The sequence below is a fragment of the Nicotiana tomentosiformis genome, chromosome 2 (genome assembly GCF_000390325.3).
Source record: "Nicotiana tomentosiformis chromosome 2, ASM39032v3, whole genome shotgun sequence".
Taxonomy (NCBI): domain Eukaryota; kingdom Viridiplantae; phylum Streptophyta; class Magnoliopsida; order Solanales; family Solanaceae; genus Nicotiana; species Nicotiana tomentosiformis.
In genome coordinates this window covers 44,180,157-44,201,322 of record NC_090813.1, presented here as the reverse complement: position 1 = coordinate 44,201,322, position 21,166 = coordinate 44,180,157, and the positions used below count along the sequence as shown (strand labels likewise).

Genomic DNA, 21,166 nt, shown 5'->3' with positions numbered 1-21,166 from the left:
TACCACTCTGCTTGTGGATTATGTATACTAGGGGAGAAATTATTTTCTCGCTCCTCATTCGCCCGTGGAGATAAGTTTAGATCCGGCCAAACTCTTTCATCCGGAACCTGTTAGGCTAAAACTGCTCAAAAATAACCACCCGATGATTGAGAAATTTTTCTACTTTGCGCAACCACATTATTGCGAACGTCTTCAACCTTAACGTACATTTTCAACATTTTTATCACAATAAATTCTCGGTATTCATCCGGAGTCCTCAAAAAATCTCTCAGAGTTTCATCGTCTTCGATGTTAAACTCAGCATAACAAGTAATCCCGTGCGGAGTCACAAAATACGGATATCTTTCGGTTATTTTAAGATTCACCGAACGTTTGCTCACACTCATTTTTTTACATAACAATGATACCAATGTATCGTACTCCATTGTAAGTGGCAACTTAACATGAGATTGTGGAGATAAACTATAACTTACTGAGTTATTCACCACCACAACCTCACCCCCCAATATAATAAAACTCTAGTTCTTTGCTCTTCAGGCATTGTGACAAAATGCAAAACAACTAAACAAACAAAAATTTCACAACACTTAGAGTAATTCGGAATGGATTTTTACAAAATCCTTAACGTCCTTATATAAGGCAAAAACCATTCCGGGTGTGAATTATTTGAGGTATAGCGTCTTAGCCTAAGACGCTATACCCAGTTGAATTATTGTTATGTGAGTTAAGCCCACAAGAATTATTTGTGGGCCCACAACAATACATATAGCGTCTTTTAAAAAAAAAACGCTATATATAGCATCTTTCTAAAGGACGCTATACTTAACTGGCCAAACGACCGTTAAGGTATGGCGTCTTTTAAAACTACGCTATATATATTTTGATCACTATGTATTTTTTCACATTTTTGTTCTTTGAGTCCAAAAATGCATTATTTTGGTTTCGGACTCTTCGATAAGTAAGGACCACTTTTTATAAACATAAATGTACCTTACTCTAAAAACCATCTTACTAACATAAATGTCATTTTTCAGAATTCCTGAAATAGAGCGGACGATTTAATTCTCATATTGTCCTGAATAATTTACCCATTAGCTATTACAATGCCTAATGGGACGTTCGTCAAATTTGATTAGGGTTGATATGGTTCGTCAAGTACTCTACTACTGTAGTCTAAATTAGTCACAATAAAGACATAACTCTCTCTCTCTATTTTATTTCTCTTTTTTCAGAAGGTGTTGTCAAAAACGTCTCAAGTAAACTCCCATCCGATTGTAAAGTTATGTTAGATGGTGTAGAGGACAGTCTTTACCAACCATTTATTAAGTAACCACTAACCACTTGAAGCAGAGGCGCATTCATGGTTGGGTTCAACTCATAGTTTTTCCTTATACCCTATTATTTTGTCCAAAACATATTAGATATGTATAAATAATAAATTTTGAACTTATTAAATGAGATGATATGTGGTAGAATTGTAAATTTAAACCAATAAAATTCAAATCATGGATCCGCCTATGACTTGAAGAGGACAAAATAGTTGTAGTATCTTATTTTCTCCATTTCAATTTATGTGAACTTATTTAATTTGATATAATTTTTTTTTTTTTAAAAAAAGACTTTTAAATTTGTAGTGTGAAATGAAGCATAGTATTATTGCATACAAATAAATGATTTTCAAATATGAAAATAAATCATTCTTTTGTGAACGGATTAAAAAGAAAATAAGTTCAAAGAGATTAATACTTATCAAACTATATGATGTCTTCAATGTTGTTGCTAATTTCTTTCCCCTAATAAATGTATCGACAATATAGTTGTCATAAATTTTTCAAAATTAGTCGTTTATAGTGTTTAAAAACTAGCAGCCCATATCATCCTAAAACGGTGTGGAAATATTACCCCGAAATAAACTGCACAAAACTACAAATAAAAACACTTGAAATACCACGTGATACTTAATGCTTGCAAAAGACTTGAGGGCAACAGCAAAGCAAAATTAGTAGAGAAAGGACAGATGCTGCATGTGGAAGAGTTCCTTAATAAAAACTGATCGAATTGGGGAAAGAAGAGTGTTTGTTTGAGTAAATTTGAAGAAATGGATAGAGTCGAAGAAATGTTGGGTGAAGTGAGAACAACATTCAGAGGAGGAAGAACAAGAGGGGTTGAATGGAGGAAAGCACAGCTTCAAGCCCTTCTCAACCTCCTTGCTGAAAATGAAGATAAAATCTTTGAAGCACTTAGACAGGATCTTGGAAAGCACCCTGTTGAAGCTTATCGTGATGAAGTCAGTACCTACTTTCTCTCTCTTTTTTTTTTTTCAAAAATAAAAAATAAAAAATCTCTTCAACTGATTTATGCACCTGGTGCTTCTGTTTCGTACACTGTTAATGTTTACGAGCTCAGTTTCAAACTATTAAGAGTGCAAATTTTGCTTCTGTAATATACCAGCTCAAAGTAAGTTGATATCTATATGTGTTAGGCTAAAACGAAAGTGATATTGTATGCTTGTACGACTTCCTAAAAAAGAAAAGCCTCACACCATTAAAAATATACAAATCCTAGTAAGTAGATCATTTTTCTTTTCTACTTTCATGTAGTATACACACCCAACAGTATGATTAGCTGTTTCCTGAAATGGAAGGTTGGATAATTTGGATGTGATATGTGGATGCTAAAAATCCAACAATTACGAATAACAAGGCACTAGCAGCTTGAATAGAAAGTTAATCGTAAAAAAAAAGATTAAAAAAAGTAGAGAATGAAAGCTGTAAAGAACTTGGTGATGATATGATACCGGAGGCATTGATTCAAGTGATAGGAAGAGCGGAAGTGTAACGAAGCGGTAGAGCTCAGTAGAGTGTAGTTGGTCAAGAATTTGATGATCCCCTTTATTAGAGGACCTCCAATAGCTAGCTAGGGTTGAAAACGATTCCTCATTTGTAGTCTCTTGATTTGTGGGAGATGGTTACACGAATCTTGGAATCCGAAGAGAAACGTAGAGCAGTAACGGTTGTTTTGGATTTAATCCGAAGTGGAGATGTGGAGCAGGCAGGTATAATTGGGTGGGACGGGCCTGATAAGTTAGGCACGCTGGTCAGGCATCTCGGGACTTTGTTGTGTCTTCTGAATTCTGATTTGCACATGCTGAGCTAGTTGATCCTACCTCAGGAGTAGGACCAAAATTAACCACTACTCCGATAGTGATCAACCTATCATGCCAGAGAAATGGCATATACACTTGAAATTCATATTATCAAAGAGTTTTAGACAATAAAATTTGGTGTATTTAATTAGTGATTCATCATATGACCAGAGTTTGGTTTTCCACTCATTTCAGGTTGGGGTGGTGAAAAAATCAGCTACCAATGCTTTCCGCTGTGTTGAGAAGTGGATGGCCCCTCAAAAGGTTCGTAATTCTGCCCTCTCCCCTGCGAAATAAATAAAATTATCCTTAACTGTTATAGCAATCTTCTGCAAACATCTTTGATGTCATATCCTTAATAATAGGTTGTGGATGTTGGTTGTAACTTCTCTTCCTTTCTGTCTTGAGCAAGTGTGTTAGCTACTGTAGAAACAGGTATTGTCATATTTTACAACGGTCCTTGTTTAAATTACTATTGATGTTAGAAACAGTTTACAGAGACAAGCAGACCCAGAATTGTTTTGAAAATGACTTCGAAGGAAACAGATCTAGAATTGAATTTTTCTGTTACTAATTAGTCTGTTAAGTAGTAGCAACAGGAGTTGCATTACATCCGCCAAAAAAGTGATTCAATAACAAACAATCTGCAGTTTCAAATGAATTGCTCAAAACCAATCTATCCAGAAGTAACAATGAAGTAAACCTTGTGATACTATGACCTTATTGAGACATCAAAATGAGGTTACTGCAGTATGTTATTACTCTTTGTGCGTGAAAGTGTGGTAAATATCTCTTATGTTTACTTGCTTCTTGGTCATCTAACCAGCAAGTGAAAGTTTAAAAAGTTCTTTTATTCATGTCTCTCAGTCATTTGACAACAATTTGTATTATCTATAACTAGTGCATTTTTCCGCGCTTCGCGCAGTCATTAAACAAAATAGTAAAAATATCATGTGATCCTATTATAAACTTAATTGAGATAGAAGAGATACGATTTTCATGCATTATACACATATAAATTTTTCCTCCTGTTAGATACAAAACTCACAATATCTCCAAAAAAATTAACAAAATTATATATAAATAAAACAGTAAATATTATATAGTCAAAGCCTGTAAAACTCGAAAATAGTATACATTAGTTATTGAGTATTGCAGTATTCTCGTGGTTGTGCATTGATTCTATGTAAAATTTTAGAAAGAAATACTGTTTGTAAATGAATACATGAACACTCCTACAATTTAAAATCTAGAAAGAACAAAAAGAAGAGATACACTATATTCAAAAACAAATTTATACCTGCAGAACTTAATAAAAGCAAATGTAGAGGACTGTAAATGAAAATCAAAAGAACACTAAGAATGAGATTTAAGAAATTAAATGTAGAATTAAAAACTTTCCAGCTATAGCTCATTCCAGATGTTCATACGACAACCTTCAGTGTTTAAGGTGCAGAAAGAAAAGAAAATGCTCATTTTCTATCAGAGAATAAATCTTCCCTATATTCCTCTTGATTTCCTTCTGTTTCATCCCGAAACCTTCTATATGATATTAGTCTTGTAGTAATCCGTAGTCCTCATTACTAATATCAAAGTAACGTGTGCTTCAAATATATTTACCCAAGCAAGTAGGATAAAAGCATGTAACATTGTTTCCCAATACAAGCCAATTCTTTGACTGTTGATCTTGTAATCCTATTGTTGCATTCAACATGACTTTCAACTTCCATTTGAAATATGACTCACTAGTCATTCATCGAACTCCTCCAAATTAAATTTGCATTCTTTGCATCTTGCTTGGTAAACCTCAGTCACACTTTCATCAACACTTTCAATTATACTAAAAATTTTGGAGGTATGTGCCCGCGGAAAAGGTTTGCACACAAAAATACTCCACTTCAGCATTCAAAATGAAGCTAAAACTTCTAATTGAATGGTCATGAGAACACATACCCTGCAGCCTAATGACAATTAATGCATGGAAGAGATACTCAAAACCATTTCAGATTTTTTGTGATCCTCTTCATTCATCTCGTGTGTATATGCCCCTAATATGTGCAGAGCTGCATTTCAATGATTCGGGATTAGGAATAAATACTATATCCATAAAGTCACAAAATATTTTTCAAGAAAGAAAAGGAACATAAATAGTTAATTATGGACTGCTTGTGATAGAGGGAATGGTATCAGATAAGGAATAATGGAGCTGATGGCAGAGTAGATGTTTTTCTTAGCCACATGCATAATGGCATACAAAATCAGACAGAATAATCCATTTATTTAACTGTGCTACCTAACAGAATTTTTTGAACAAAAAATTGCAAATCTAGTACATATGGTAATCATGATCCCAGGACATCATGACATTATCAAGCGATATTTTTCAGAATAAACTCCATACTATTCCCCGATTATTCAGAATAAATAAGCTGGATAGTGCTAATCAAAATTTTCTTTGAAATGTTGCTGAATAGGCAATTGAGTAGTATGAAGAATGAAGTTCTACGAGGAAAAGCAAGACTCGTGGAAAAAATATAAAGGAAAACCAAAGATGGAAAAACTCTAGTAGAAATGAACTTCAGTGCAAATTCTCTATTTAGGAAGCTATGGACCAGGATTATACAACATGATTATGAGATAGACTGCATAAATTTATTGAAAGATTAAATTCAAACGTTAAATCAGTTGCTTCATATGCCAACAAATGAAAAGATTCTTTAAAGGTCCATAGGAAAACAAAAAAGGCTAATGAAATGCTGAAAATTGACTCATTATATTTAGCTTAGCATTATATGGCATCATAATTGGATGCCCTTGAACAGCAGAAGCTGAGAATGATCTAGTGAAAGAGAAGTATCCGTAATGATACCGTAAAGGAAAACATAAGTTAGAAAATGCGAGCCACAACTCTCCTCATCTGCGAGCCAAAAAGAATAAAAACTAATGGAGCCATATGCAGAACTTCGATAGTACATAAAGTAATTAAATAGAAGTAGATCTCGATACAAAAAATCTACTAAAAAGAAAGAGTGGAGAAGGAAGACATTATCAACTAGTGATGATAATGGTTGATGTTTTGGTCCAATTACCCAGAGAAATAATTCTCTTCCAATTTATGATCAAATCTGCAAAAAAGTGAAGCCAAATGACCAAAAGCTTGAAAACTTGGTGACGACATGTTGTGAAAAACAGTCCAAAATCATTTTCCCTATTAAAGAATATCAAGAGAGCAAAGAGTAAAGAATATTATATTTGAAGCAGATATTTGGATCAGAAATTTCAGATTAAATAGACTTTTTAGTTGTTAATCGATTTTAAAAAAAAATTACCAGCCTTTTCCCCCCTTAAGTTACCACTTGATTGTCAACTAATTGAATTCCAATTCAAATGACATCCTGGATGTACAAACAAACAAACAAACAAACAGTGCCTTTATTTTCAGATAATAACAAATAGTGACTTCAATTTCACAAAACATAACAAAAGTCTGATTAACAAATTATAGGAGTAAAAGATGCCATTAATTCAATCACTGTTCCAGATCGACCATACTGCAAGGTTTACAAAATATAACATACAAAAATATTTCAAAGGAAAGCTAAATGGGGATCACAGAAGAATTTGAATAATATATTATCAGTAATAATGATTATGCTAAAATTAAATTATTCAACTCTTTCACAAGCAATTTTAATTAGCAAAAAACAATCATTCATCTAGCACAAATATATATACTTAGTTCTGAGAAATCCAACATAAACCAATATACAAATTGCCAAAACATGATAATTAGTGAAAAGAGTATCCTTTGCGCAATGTGTATAACATGAAACATAGAAATAGAAAAAGGGTGTACCTTTTCTAAATCTATTAAAGGAGCCATGGTGAAACCGAATTGTGCCTTTTTGCTCTTACTGTTCCTTTTCAGGTTCTCCTTTGCTATTCAATGATAATGATGAACGTTAGTATGCCTTCAATTTTAAGAATTATTTTGTTGAGCCTTAATTTTCCATAGGTTTAGCACTAATTACAGAACTTTTCATGAAAGAGAGAAGATAGATTAGTATTCGGAATTGCCACCATTAATGAAAGAAAAAAGACATGGTTTGGTCGAAACTGATGGGCTACCATATTCAGCTCCAAAATCATATCTTTTGGAGGGGAAGAAGAGGACTTGGATAACGACGAAAATGCAATAATATAAGAAATTTGGTAATATTGAGTTCACGTCCATCAAAATAATGCCGAGGTATTTTTTCTCCAAATCATTACAATGTTGTAGCAATGTTAAATGCATATGTCGCTTCAAGCAGAACATAAAAATGTAGAGTAGATTGAAAAACTTAATGAGTAAACTATAATTTTCATTGAAAGACATTGTCGAACTTCGTTACCAAAATGATAATAATATACTTCAGATAAATAACACCTTTAGTTATCAATTAAGCCAATAATTATGGTAATAGTATTCAACAATGTTTAGAGCAGTAGTTATCGATTGTGCAGAAACAATAGTTATCGATTGTGCATAAATTGTAATGGCGACGATTATTTGGAGTGTACCTCAATCTCGTAACGGCATTTTGTATCTTCACAATCCTTGTGTGTCCACACCTATACAATTAGATTAGTCAAGTATATCAGTATCTCTACTCCGCACAGGCTCAAAGCATAGAGTTATTTTTGGTTGTATGTTATTCTTATATTTGCCGTACAACAACAAAATTGAAGCGACTTTCGTACTTCCTAATTAATGTGCAACGGTTGAATTATTGAGTCAACACGCAGAAAGTGGGAAAAAAATTAAAATGATGGGAAAAAAATAACAAAATAGAGCAGTTGGCACATTGGCACTTCGCATAGAAGAGAATACTCATTCACACACAACATAGACCACAAATATTAATTGGTTGCATACATAAGCACGAACCTAATCCCAATTATGCTCTTTCAATAGAATTAGAGTAGGCAAATATATCATTGATTAGATTAGAATTGCTTAGCATAATGGGTAAAAATTAAGTTTGAAAGAATTACATACCGGTATCTGTTGATCGAACAGAAGTAGTTGCACATTCCGGGTGCTAGTGCGACATTTTTTCAAACAGTTCATGGGGGTAAAAATAAGAAGGGAGAGAAGGGTACAAAAGAGATGGAGGAGTACAGAGAAAGAGAAGGAGGAGTGCATAGAAGTGAAAGAGATGGAGGAGTAGAGAAAAAGTGAAAGAAAATAGAGAGTAAAGAATCGGTGTGGAAGAAGTGGTTGCACCTGAATGGGTTTGTATATTTTGAGTTTTTTTTTTGTTATTTGCTGGGAGTATCTCTTTTAAAATGCCAAATAAGCACAGAGGCAAGACACGGGATTTGCTGTTGAATGAGAGCGCCATGTCACCGGCCTTAGGGCCCTCCCATCTCTCTCTCTCTCTCTCTCTCTCTCTCTCTATATATATATATATATATATATATATATATATATATATATATATATATATATATATATATATATAAACTAAGTGTGGGGTCCATCCCATAAATTTAGGAAAAAATTGATTAGAAGCCATCTTTTCTTTCTTATTGTCAAATAAGGTAGGTTGCAGAAGGAAAATGTCAAACTTCTTAGGCGAAAGAAAGAAAAAATTTGCATTGCAAATTTTCAACCAATCCTTCATTCTGATTGGTTGAAGAAGTAGGCTATTTCTCCTATAAAAGGAGAGCTTCGGCTTCTTCATTTTATCACACAGAAAGAAAAGTAACACAATAGTTGCAGAGAGTATTTCTCAGGCATTGTGAGAAATAGACTGTGTAGAGGAAAATAGAGAGTGAGCGATATTGTAGTGAGGTGAGAAATTCAAAAGAGGGTTATTTCTTTTGAGTGTTGTAGTGGTCTTTGGAGTATTTTACTCAGACCTACAAAGTGTAAAATTCCTTGCTATAGTGATATTACTTGCTCGTCTCGGGGCCGTGGTTTTTTCCGTTATTCAAAAGGGTTTTCCACGTAAAAATCTTGGCGTCGTTGTTACTATTTTATTCTTGTTAATTATCGTATCTCGGTGCTACATTATTATTCCGCTTTTAGTTTCGTGAATATTATTTTTGTTGGGGTTTATTCCCAACAACTGGTATGAGAGCACAGGTTCTGCTCGTTCACAAAAATACTATTCAGTGTCGGTAGTACTATACTCGATGAAAAACAAAAATGTCCGGAGTAAAGTACGAGGTAGAAAAATTTAACGGAGATAGCGGTTTCTCAACATGGCAAAGAAGGATGTGAGATCTGCTCATCCAACAAGGATTACACAAGGTACTAGAAGCTGATGCCAAAATGTCTGATACCATGAAAGCTGAGGATTGGGCTGACTTGGATGAAAGAGCTGCTAGTGCAATCAGGCTGCACTTATCAGACGATGTGGTAAATAACATCATTGATGAAGACACCGCATGTGGCATTTGGACAAGGTTGGAAAGCCTATACATGTCCAAAACGCTGACAAATAAATTATACCTGAAGAAGCAGCTATACGCCCTACACATGGGTGAAGGTACGAATTTTTTGTCACATTTAAATGTGTTTAACGGACTAATCACATAGCTCGCCAAACTCGGAGTGAAAATCGAGGAAGAAGATAAAGTCATCTTGCTGTTGAACTCGTTGCCATCTTCGTATGATAATCCGGCAACAACCATCCTGCACGGTAAGACTACCATTGAGTTGAAAGATGTCACATCGGTTCTTCTACTCAATGAGAAGATGAGAAAGAAGCCTGAAAATCAAGGACATGCTCTCATCACAGAAGGTAGATGCATGAGTTATCAAAGGAGTTCGAGCAACTATGGTAGATCCGGAGCTCGTGGGAAGTCTAAGAACCGATCCAAATCAATAGCTAGAAATTGCTACAATTGTGATCAACCAGGTCACTTCAAAAGAGATTGCCCAAATCCAAGGAAGGGCAAAGGTGAAACTAGTGGCCAGAAGAATGACGACAACACATCCGCCATGGTGCAAAACAATGATAATGATGTCCTCTGTATAAACGAGGAAGAGGAATTCATGCACTTATCAGGTCTAGAGTCGGAATGGGTGGTTGATACAACATCTTACCATGCCACACCGGTAAGAGATCGTTTTTGCAGATATGTAGCAGGTGATTTCGGCCTTATGAGAATAGGTAACACAAGTTACTCAAATATTGCGGGGATTGGTGACATTTGTATCAAGACAAATGTCGGATGCACATTGGTTCTGAAAGACGTGCGACATGTACCTGATTTGCGGATGAACTTGATCTCAGGAATTGCTTTAGACCGAGATGGATACGAGAACTATTTTGCAAATCAAAAGTAGAGACTCACCAAGGGATCATTGGTGATTGCAAATGGAGTTTCTCATGGCACGTTCTACAGGATAAATGCAAAAATATGCCAAGGTGAATTGAACGCGACACAAGATGGGATTTCTGCAGATTTGTAGCACAAAAGAATGGGTGATATGAGCAAGAAGAGATTGCAGATTCTTGCCAAGAAATCACTCATTTCTTATGCCAAAGGTACAACGGTAAAACCCTATGACTACTGTTTATTTGGTAAGTAGCATAGAGTCTCATTTTAGACATCGTCTGAAAGAAAATTGAATATACTTGATTTGGTATATTCTGATGTTTGTGGTCCAATGAAAATTGAATCGATGGGCGGTAACAAATATTTTGTTACTTTTATTGATGATGCTTCACGAAAATTATGGGTTTATATTTTGAAAACCAAAGATTGGGTGTTTCAAGTTTTCCAAAAGTTTCATGCTATGGTGGAAATGGAGACAGGCCAAAAGCTAAAACGTCTCCGAAGTGGCAATGGAGATGAGTACACTTCAAGGGAATTTGAATAGTACTGTTCGATCCATGGGATCAGACATGAAAAGACAGTTCCTGGAAACCCACAACACAATGGCGTAGCCGAAAGGATGAACCGCACCATTGTGGAGAAGGCGAGAAGCATGCTCAGAATGGCTAAACTGCCTAAGTCATTCTAGGGTGAAGCAGTTGAGACAACCTGTTACCTGATCAATAGGAGTCCATCAGTTCCATTGGCGTTTGACATCCCGGAGAGAGTTTGGACCAACAAGGAGGTGTCCTACTTGCATGTGAAAGTGTTCGGTTGCAAAGCTTTTGCACATATACCAAAGGAGCATAGAACAAAGCTGGATGATAAATATGTTCCTTGCATATTCATCGGATATGGAGATGAAGAATTCGGATACAGATTGTGGGATCCCGTAAAGAAGAAGGTCATCAGAAGCAGAGATGTAGTCTTCCGAGAAAGTGAAGTTGGAACTGCTGATGATATGTCAGAGAAGGCCAAGAATGGTATTATTCCTAACCTTGTTACTATTTCTTCTACTTCTAACAATCCCACAAGTGCAGAAAGTACGACCGACGAGGTTGCCGAGCAAGGGGAGAAACCTGGTGAGGTTATTCAGCAGGGGGAGCAATTTGATGATGATGTCGAGCAAGTGGATGACTCCACACAGGGAGAAGAACAACCTCAACCTCTGAGGAGATCAGAAAGGCCAAGGGTAGAGTCATGCAGGTACCCTTCCACGGAGTATGTCCTCATCAGTGATGAGGGGGAGCCAGAAAGTCTTAAGGAGTTGATGTCCCATCCAGAAAAGAACCAATGGATGAAAGCCATGCAAGAAGAGATGGAATCTTTGCAGAAAAATGGCACATACAAGCTGGTTGAACTTCCAAAGGGTAAAAGACCACTCAAATGTAAGTGGGTCTTTAAACTCAAGAAAGATGGAAATGGCAAGCTGGTCAGATATAAAGCTCGATTGGTGGTAAAAGGCTTCGAGCAGAAGAAAGGTATTGATTTTGACGAAATTTTCTCACCTGTTGTCAAAATGACTTCTATTCGAACAATCTTGAGCTTTGCAGCTAGCCTAGATCTTGTAGAGCAGTTGGACGTGAAAACTGCATTTCTTCATGGAGATTTGGAAGAGGATATCTATATGGAGCAGCCAGAAGGATTTGAAGTAGCTGAAAGGAAACACATGATGTGCAAACTGAATAAGAGTCTTTATGGGTTGAAGCAGGTACCAAGGCAGTGGTACAAGAAGTTTGACTCATTCATGAAAAGTCAAACTTACACAAAGACATATTCTGATCCATGTGTATACTTCAAAAGATTTTCTGAAAATAACTTTATTATATTGTTGTTGTATGTGGACAACATGTTAATTGTAGGAAAAGATAAGGGGCTGATCGCAAAGTTGAAGAGATATTTGTCCAAGTCATTTGATATGAAGGACTTGGGCCCAACACAACAAATTCTGGGTATGAAGATAGTTCGAGAGTGAACAAGCATAAAGTTGTGGATGTCTCAGGAGAAGTACATTGAACATGTACTGGAACGCTTCAACATGAAGAATACTAAGCCAGTCAGCACACCTCTTCCTAGTCATCTAAAGTTGAGCAAGAAGATGTGTCCTACAAGTGTGGAGGAGAAAGGGAACATGGCTAGAGTTCCTTATTCTTCAGCAGTCGGAAGCTTGATGTATGCAATGATATGCACCCAACATGATATTGCTCATGCAGTTGGTGTTGTTAGCAGATTCCTTGAAAATCCTGGAAAGGAACATTGGGAAGCAGTCAAGTGGATACTAAGGTACCTGAGAGGTACCACGGGAAATTGTTTGTGCTTTGGAGGATCTCATCCAATCTTGAAGGGCTATGCAGATGCTGATATGGTAGGTGACATTGATAACAGAAAATCCACTACTGGATATTTGTTTACATTTTCAGGGGGAGCTATATCATGTCAGTCTAAATTGCAGAAGTGTGTTGCATTTTCAACACCTGAAGCAGAGTACATTGCCGCTACAGAAGCTGGCAAGGAGATGGTATGGCTCAAACGGTTTCTTCAAGAGCTGGAATTGCATCAAAAGGAGTATGTCGTCTATTGTGACAGTTAAAGTGCAATAGACTTAAGCAAGAACTTCATGTACCATGCAAGAACAAAACATATAGATGTGAGATATCATTGGATTTGTGAGCAGGTGGAGAACGAATCTTTACAGGTCAAAAAGATTCAACCGAGTGAAAATCCTGCTGATATGTTAACCAAGGTGGTACCAAGAGACAAGTTCGAGCTATGTAAAGAACTTGTCGGCATGCACTCAAACTAGAAGACACTGCTACCTCATTCAGGTGAATGGGACTGGAGGAGGAAATTTGTGGGGTCCATCCCATAAATTAAGGAAGAAATTGATTGGCAGCCATCTTTTCTTTCTTATTGTCAAATAAGCTAGGTTGTAGAAGGAAAATGTCAAACTTCTTAGGCGAAAGAAAGAAAAAATTTGCATTGCAAATTTTCAACCAATCCTTCATTCTGATTGGTTGAAGAGGTAGGTTATTTCTCCTATAAAAGGAGAGTTTCGGCTTCTTCATTTTATCACATAGAAAGAAAAGCAACACAATAGTTGCATAGAGTATTTCTCAGGCATTGTGAGAAATAGACTGTGTAGAGGAAAATAGAGAGTGAGCGATATTGTAGTGAGGTGGGAAATTCAAAAGAGGGTTATTTATTTTGAGTGTTGTAGTGGTCTTTGGAGTATTTTACTCGAACCTATAAAGTGTAAAATTTCTTGCTATAGTGATATTAATTGCTCGTCTCGGGGCCGTGGTTTTTTCCCTTATTCAAAAGGGTTTTCCACGTAAAAGTCTTGGTGTCGTTGTCACTCTTTTATTCTTGTTAATTACCGTATCTCAGTGCTACATTATTATTTCGCTTTTAGTACCGTGAATATTATTTTTGTGGGGGTTTATTCCCAACACTAAGGTGTTGAGCAGCTACTGATGATGTTATATTAGCAGGGCCGGATACCATTAGTTTTCTTTCCTGCAAGAGGGGCAGTAGTATCAGAGCCACTGGGAGTGGTGCTCATATTTGCATCCTGGAATTTTCCCATCTGTGAGTAAAATCTTTTTGACTACTATTGTAATTGTACAATGAAACTAATTCCTTGAACTCGGTATCAATATTACTAATTCAGGAACAAAAGCAGTATGGATTTTATACTATTCCATTATTCGATTGACATCTGCTAGGTTCTCTTAGCTGGTTGTCCACAACTGTCGCTTTGTGTTTATTAGTTTGCTATTTCATCTGCAGCCCTAGCTTTAGACCCAGTGATTGGAGCAATTTCGGCTGGAAACACAGTTGTCCTCAAACCTTCAGACTTAGCACCAAAATGCTCCTCTTTTCTAGCCAATACAATACCTCTTTACTTGGATCCAGAAGCTATTAAAGTTGTCGAAGGTGGAAAAGACATATCAGAACAGCTATTGCAGCTAAAATGGGATAAGATATTTTTTACAGGTATGTATAGCTTAGCCATTTTTTTTCCTGTAATCTTTCTCATGTTTGGAAGGAGCATTTTGCAGGAGGACATTCAGCAATTATGATTTATGAATAATTAAGAAGTGACCTAGAATAAAGAGTTGTTAGTTATGAACAGCCCCTTTGTGTTGATGATATAATTCCGGCCTCCTGTTTTGTAGGTGGTCCACAAGTTGCGCGCCTCATAATGTCAGCAGCTGCGAAGCACTTAACACCTGTAACTCTAGAACTGGGTGGAAAATGTCCGACCATCCTTGACACTCTATCAAATTTCTCCGATTTACAGGTTTCCAATGGTTAAATATCTTCTAATGCAATAATGATTACTTCATATTTCATTTAAAAAGAAAGTTAAGCTATAAACTTTAAGGGTCAAGGCATCTCTCATAAATAACAACTTTATTTGTTGCAAATAAAAGGAAATTTTTGTCCTAGGTCATTGCACCAAAGTTATGGGTTGCGTTATAGAAGCAAGTAGAGTTGAGGGGAGTAGAGTATCCAATTAATTCAGGCCTTATTCATGTTTTGCTCACAGTATAATGTTGGTTTTAAGGTGGCTGTCAAAAGGATAGCGGGTGGCAAGTGGGGACCATGCAACGGACAAGCATGCATAGGAATCGATTATGTGCTCGTGGAAACACAATTTGCTTCAGTTCTGGTATTAATGGCAGCATGAGCTGTTATATTGATCTTTTCCGCCTTGCTTGCTCATTAAAAGATTTATTCTGTTGTCTTTTTGAGGCAGATAGTGTAGCTGCCTATTTATTGTTGTAGTTTCTGGTATTCCAGATCGAACTATTGAAGAAGTTCATCAAGAGATTTTATGGTGAGAACCTGAAAACTTTGGAAAATCTCGCCAGAATCGTGAACAAGCACCACTTTAAAAGAGTTCACAACCTTCTGAAAGATCCGAATGTTGCAGCATCTGTTGTTTATGGAGGCTCAGTAGATGAGGAAAATATGTAATCCTCTGTATTCTCTTATACTATTGCTTACACACCGCGTTCCTCATTCTATTTGATGAATTTTTCAGGGTTATTGAGCCAACAATCTTGTTGAATCCTCCCCTAGATGCTGAGATCATGACTGAAGAAATATTTGGCCCATTGCTTCCAATCATCACAGTAAGGCCAAACTGATTCTCAAACAATATCATTGTTGTTTTTCGCTTACAAAATGTTATCTTTGCTTTCAATTGGAGTAAAAGGACTTGACTCTGGATTCACTTTATCAGAAAATCTCCTCAAAAAAATGTCTGACAGGAAAGTGGTTCTTTTAACAGCTGAATAATATTGAAGAAAGCATTCAGTTCATAAACTCGAGGCCAAAACCTCTTGCAATATATGCATTTACCAAGAACGATTCGTTGAAGGAGAAGATCTTGCAGGAAACATCTTCTGGAAGTCTGACTTTCAATGATGCTATGGTTCAGGTGTGAAGATCCCTCCACCTCTTCTCTTTCAAATATATCCTCACTCCCTCAGCTAAATATAAGCATAAAAGGATATGTTGATTTACTTGTCATAATTTTGCAATGTCAGTTTTTAGCTGACACATTACCATTCGGAGGCGTTGGTCAGAGTGGTTTCGGACGTTACCATGGGAAGTTCTCTTTTGACACATTCAGTCATGAAAAAGCAGTCTTACATAGGAGCTTCTTAATTGAGTTGGAACCAAGGTATCCTCCTTGGAATGATTTCAAAATGGACTTTGTCAGATTGGCTTACGATTTTGACTATGTTGGTCTTGTACTGCTCTTGCTGGGGTTGAGAGGATTATTCAGAAGAAATCGAAGGCAGTAGAAGATGAAATCTTCTCGGTCAAATAAGGGTAATCTATCAAACAAAGTGCCTTAATCAATCGTCAAGAAAAGTTAAAATGTTGTCACTTGCTTGCCCCAGTGAGAAGTTGGTTTTTAAAACTAATTTACACTTGTCCTTTGTTTCCAGCAATCTGTTGAAGTGGTTTTATTTGCCTCTCGACTTGCCTATCAAGCATATAATAGACAAAGTAAATTAATTTTCATGAAAGTGATTGTTCAGTAAACAATGATATAGGCTTTTGAATTGTTTTCGCTCTTTAGTTTTTTGGCTAAGACAAACTACTAAAGCAATTTACAGTAAAGTTACCTTAATTCTAGAGTTGCAGCTTACTTTCTGATGTGATTCGGTGAAACCTGCAGAAGAAAGAAACATAGTTACTGAATAGACTGCTGCCAGGGATTTGGAATTATGATTGTGTTTCATTCTAATAGAAGAATAGACAGAAATATAGTTCCCACTTACGGCAAGTTATGAATTCACATAACTTACAACTCCCAACTTAAATGGTATTAGAGATAAGGAGGCATCGTTATATAACTATACTAGTTAATTGGCCGTGCTTCGCGCTGTCAAACATCTTTGTTTTATATTAGTTGATTCAAAGGAAATAAATTACTTATACTGCCAAAAATAAAACATATTATATAATGCAAGATGTAACATAAAAAAAAACTTATGAAAAAAATCTAACAGAAAATCTAATTAAAATAAATAAAGCATTCACTACTTATTTAGTTTTAAAAGTACATGGTTCTCGAGGAACACCTCTTTCAATCTAAGAGGTGAAGTTAAATGCTCATTTTATAGTGAAAAGCTTATCATACAACACGGATAAGTGTTATGGTTATTAATATAGTTATAATTATTAATTTTATCGGAAACTAAAATGGAATGTTAAATCCATTACAGTGTAAATATTCTATAAAATTAAGAGGCAGCGTATAACTGTTATATTGGTAAATTTTTTAGTTATTATGTTTCCTTTGAAGTCTAAGAGACTAAAAGATTTAAGGGAAGATAAATGCTGCTAAACAAATTTTACAATAATCTCGTGCGTAATTTTCTTTTCTTCATCATATGGAAATTGAATGCCAAGTGCAACAAACTTTTAACACATTTGATAGACTGATGAAAGAAAATTCTCTTCTAAAATTAAAAAAAATGTATTTCGGAACGTTTTTGCAACTTTACCTCAAATTTAGCCACTACGTAACATTAAAAAATTATATTATAAGCAAACAAACATACCATACGGTGAGAGGCTTCATGTTCCTGTTTCAAAATTGGTTAAGACTACTATTTTCTTTTTCTAATGAAACATATATTGTATCAAAATATTAATGCTATAAAGTCAGCATAAAATTATATATCAGTTCCAGATTGTACATGTTGATTAACTTCAAGACCTTTGCAAAAGAGTAGAAAAGCCATATGTTGAATAGCAAATGAATTCTCAAAACCACAGGCATAGGTTTCCTTCACAAGATTTTCTTGCAACCCCATGTATCTAAGCTGCTGTAAACCTCATCATTGCCAACATCTTGGTAGTTTTTAGAGTGTGCCCCATCAAACAAATAGTAGTTTTTACAATATTAAATAAATTAAATATTTTTGTAATATTTTGTTGATATTTATTGCAATTTATACTCATACATTTTATTTTGCGTGTCTTACTTTCAATTAGTAAATTTAAAAATAATATTATATTTCTATATATAGTATTTTTTTAGATTTTTAATATTCTCATTTTTTTTCTTAATAATACTTCGATGTAAGAATGATTTGACATGTTTAATATCACAAAATTCCATGGATATTTTTTTGTATGTTATTTACATCTTTAATTTGAAATTATAAAATTTTAAAAATCTTCTTTTGAGTCTTAAATTTCATGCCAAGCCAAGTTAAACATTAGATATCTTAACTTTAATTAAAACGAACAAGACTATATATCCACTTTCAAAAAAAAATAATAGAGGTAGTTGGTTTTTTCTTTTCTACTACACGCTTGCTTTTACTTGTCATATTTCGTTTTTCGAAAGTCAAACTACATAAACTTTGACTGTCGTTTTAATATATATTTTTTCACCATACTGACATGAGAAAAATTATAAATTATAGTACTTTTCATATAGTTTCCAAATATCTAAATTTTAAATTTAAAATATTAAGAAAATCTAATGCAATTTTGCTTCAAATATTAATCAAATTGACTCTAGAAAAGTAAAATGTGACAAGTAAAAGTGAATGTATGGAGTATTTGTGACGGTGATATTGCCAGTTGTTTCTTCAACCGTAGTATTAATTGCAATATGAGTTTTAAATTCGACCAAACAAGTAGTTAGACATTCAAGACTTTTGACTCTTGAATCAAAGTGGATATAAGTACTGCCCCTAGTAAATTAATAACTTATTGCTGGAGGGGCCTATGAGAAAAAACGTGGGAGATACGTTGTCGTATTCCTCTCTTACTAATTAGGAGCTCACTCCATCCAAAAAAACTGGAAAAAGTATATAAAAAGTAAAACTATAACAAGAGACGGAGCCAAGATTCAAGTTTATGGGTTCGAAATTTTAATTATTTTAAATTACTGGGTTCTTAATAATAATTTGTACATATTCAATGGATTTTTAAGACAAATACAAGGTTAGAATCAAAGTTATTGGATTCGGTCGAACCCGCTCCCGATACTCTAGCTCCATCCGTGACTGTAACAGGGCAACCTGTTCTTTTACTTGATCAATTTTGTTAGGTGAGCCTTCTGCATGGGAGCTTTAAGAGGCAAGAAAAATCAATTTCATATGGCATGTGATAAGTGAGTCCGGAACCAAAATAATGCATTTTTGGACTCAAAGAATAAAAATATGTAAAAAAAAATATACAGTGGCCAAAATATATATAGCGTCGTTTTAAAAGACGCTATACCTTAACGGTCGTTTGGCCAGTTAGGTATAGCGTCTTTTAAAACGACGCTATATATATATATTTTGGTTTAAGCGGAAACTATAGCGTCTTTTGTTAAGACGCTATATATATATCGTCTTAACATAAGACGCTATATATATAGCGTCTTAACAAAAGACGCTATACATATAAATATATACCGTCTCCTTCCCTTCCCCAAAACAGAATCGTCGAGCCTCCCCCCCAAAATTATAAAATCTAAACATAATTTAAAAAATCTAAGCATCCTTCATTTTTAATCCAAAAAAAATTGTGTGGAGCCCACCCGTCCCACAAAAAGTAAAGATTCTCTGTCCCACGTTCTAACTAAAGTGTTATCTTGGACATTGTTGCTTGTTTCGGCTCCAAATCACAAAATTTTCGACTTTCTAAAAACCTTAAATCGAGATATTCCGACTTAGTTTTAGCTAAACCTTGTATAAAAAATGCATATTAGTTGTTTTTTATGTGCTCTATGTTATTTTGTGATTGTTTTGCGATTTAACTAATTTGTTATTTTTTATCCGGACTATAATTTTAGTGTGCTAAAAAAATTCGTAAAATAGAGAAATTGTTATTAATTGTTAAAAAAATATTAATTAGTTACTTTTTACTGTGGTATATGTATTTTCGTGATTGTTTTTTATTTAAACTGATTTGTTATTTTTATCCGTTTTAGATTATTTATTTGCTAAAAGACTAGTAAACTAGATCAATTGTTACTTTAGTTCCTTGTAGTGGTATCTTGTGGCCTAATGTAGTGCTCGTATTTGTAATGTAGTGACCTTTTAGCATAGTAAAACGTAATGTCCTTTAGCGTAATATCCTTGTAGTTATAGAAATTAATCATTTAAGTATCTCTTATTCCCAAAAATATGTCAAAAAGCTGACAATACAAATACAAACTATCCCCAATTATAGTCAACAAATGTAAAAATATAAGAATTCAGGATACATTGTTGCTTCTGGGCCTCAAATATTGTATCCGGAACCAAAATGTGAATATTTAATAATTAAATCTTGTATAGTTATGAAAACTAATTATTTAATTTTAGTATAGTAAAAAATAAGTCAGTAATAAACAAGCAAACAAACAAACAAACATATAAAATAAAATAATAAAACCAACATCTGCATGCAATGTCCACTTGTCAAGCTCATGTCGCATCAACCAATGATAAGCTCTTTCGTCTTCCTACCTGATAGATTCCATGCGCCTCCTGAATTTGCACTCCTGGAGATCAGTTGCAGCCATCCACATTAAATCATGCAAGTCCTTATTGGGATGTGCCTTCTGAAAATTGGCCTTCAAGTGCCTCACACAGTAACGGTATTATGCATACGGTTCCTGCCATTCATGCAAATGCTGTATAGAACTTAAAATACCTGTGACCACCTAATTTTTACTATATTTGAATTTTTATCACATTCTACTATGTAAATATTTTCAGAAATTTAATATATATATATATATATATATATTAGCTTTGTTATATTTTTTTATATAGGGTAAAAATTATTAATAATTTAAAAGGTCAATTATTACTATTAGTATTATTTTTATTTTTATTTTTATCTTTATTTTTAAATAAAATGAATTGAAAACCAAAAATAAATAAACTTATTATTATTATTATTATTATTATTATTTTTTATTTTTTTTGTAAATTTCAGATGGGAATTAAAAAATAGTAAAAGTAAAAATATAAAATTAAAAAGTAAAAGTAAAAGTAGGTGAAAATTATTTAATAAAAAAGTAAAAGAAAGTGAAAAGTTAAAAAAATAAAAGTAAAAGAATGTAGAAATTTAAAAAATAAATAAAAAGTAAAATAAAGTTGGAATTAAAAAATAAAAGTAAGGGTA

General features: G+C 34.4%; 1 protein-coding gene and 2 long non-coding RNA genes across 4 annotated transcripts; 1 reads left to right on the top strand and 2 right to left on the bottom strand.

The window, feature by feature from the left end:
- The first annotated feature begins 1,854 nt into the window (after positions 1 to 1,854).
- On the top strand, positions 1,855 to 16,566 carry LOC138906444 (aldehyde dehydrogenase family 3 member F1-like). 2 transcript variants are annotated; one of them, XM_070195253.1, is made up of 10 exons: positions 1,855 to 2,287; positions 3,341 to 3,409; positions 14,011 to 14,107; positions 14,309 to 14,515; positions 14,698 to 14,822; positions 15,090 to 15,194; positions 15,326 to 15,498; positions 15,570 to 15,660; positions 15,819 to 15,968; positions 16,078 to 16,566. In XM_070195253.1, exons 1-10 carry the CDS (start codon positions 2,099 to 2,101, stop codon positions 16,336 to 16,338), a joined length of 1,467 nt encoding a protein of 488 aa, XP_070051354.1. In that variant the 5' UTR covers positions 1,855 to 2,098; the 3' UTR covers positions 16,339 to 16,566. The 2 variants fall into 2 exon arrangements, with proteins under 2 accessions (XP_070051354.1, XP_070051352.1); XM_070195251.1 differs by having other exon boundaries at positions 15,072 to 15,194.
- LOC104087367 (uncharacterized) lies at positions 4,509 to 7,943 on the bottom strand. The gene is made up of 2 exons (XR_011413841.1): positions 7,002 to 7,943; positions 4,509 to 6,270 (listed from the first exon to the last, which is right to left on the bottom strand). It is a non-coding gene; the product is annotated as an uncharacterized lncRNA (long non-coding RNA).
- Positions 16,102 to 17,626, bottom strand: LOC138906445 (uncharacterized). Its single transcript, XR_011413840.1, has 2 exons — positions 16,666 to 17,626; positions 16,102 to 16,523 (listed from the first exon to the last, which is right to left on the bottom strand). It is a non-coding gene; the product is annotated as an uncharacterized lncRNA (long non-coding RNA).
- Positions 17,627 to 21,166: the final 3,540 nt, after the last annotated feature.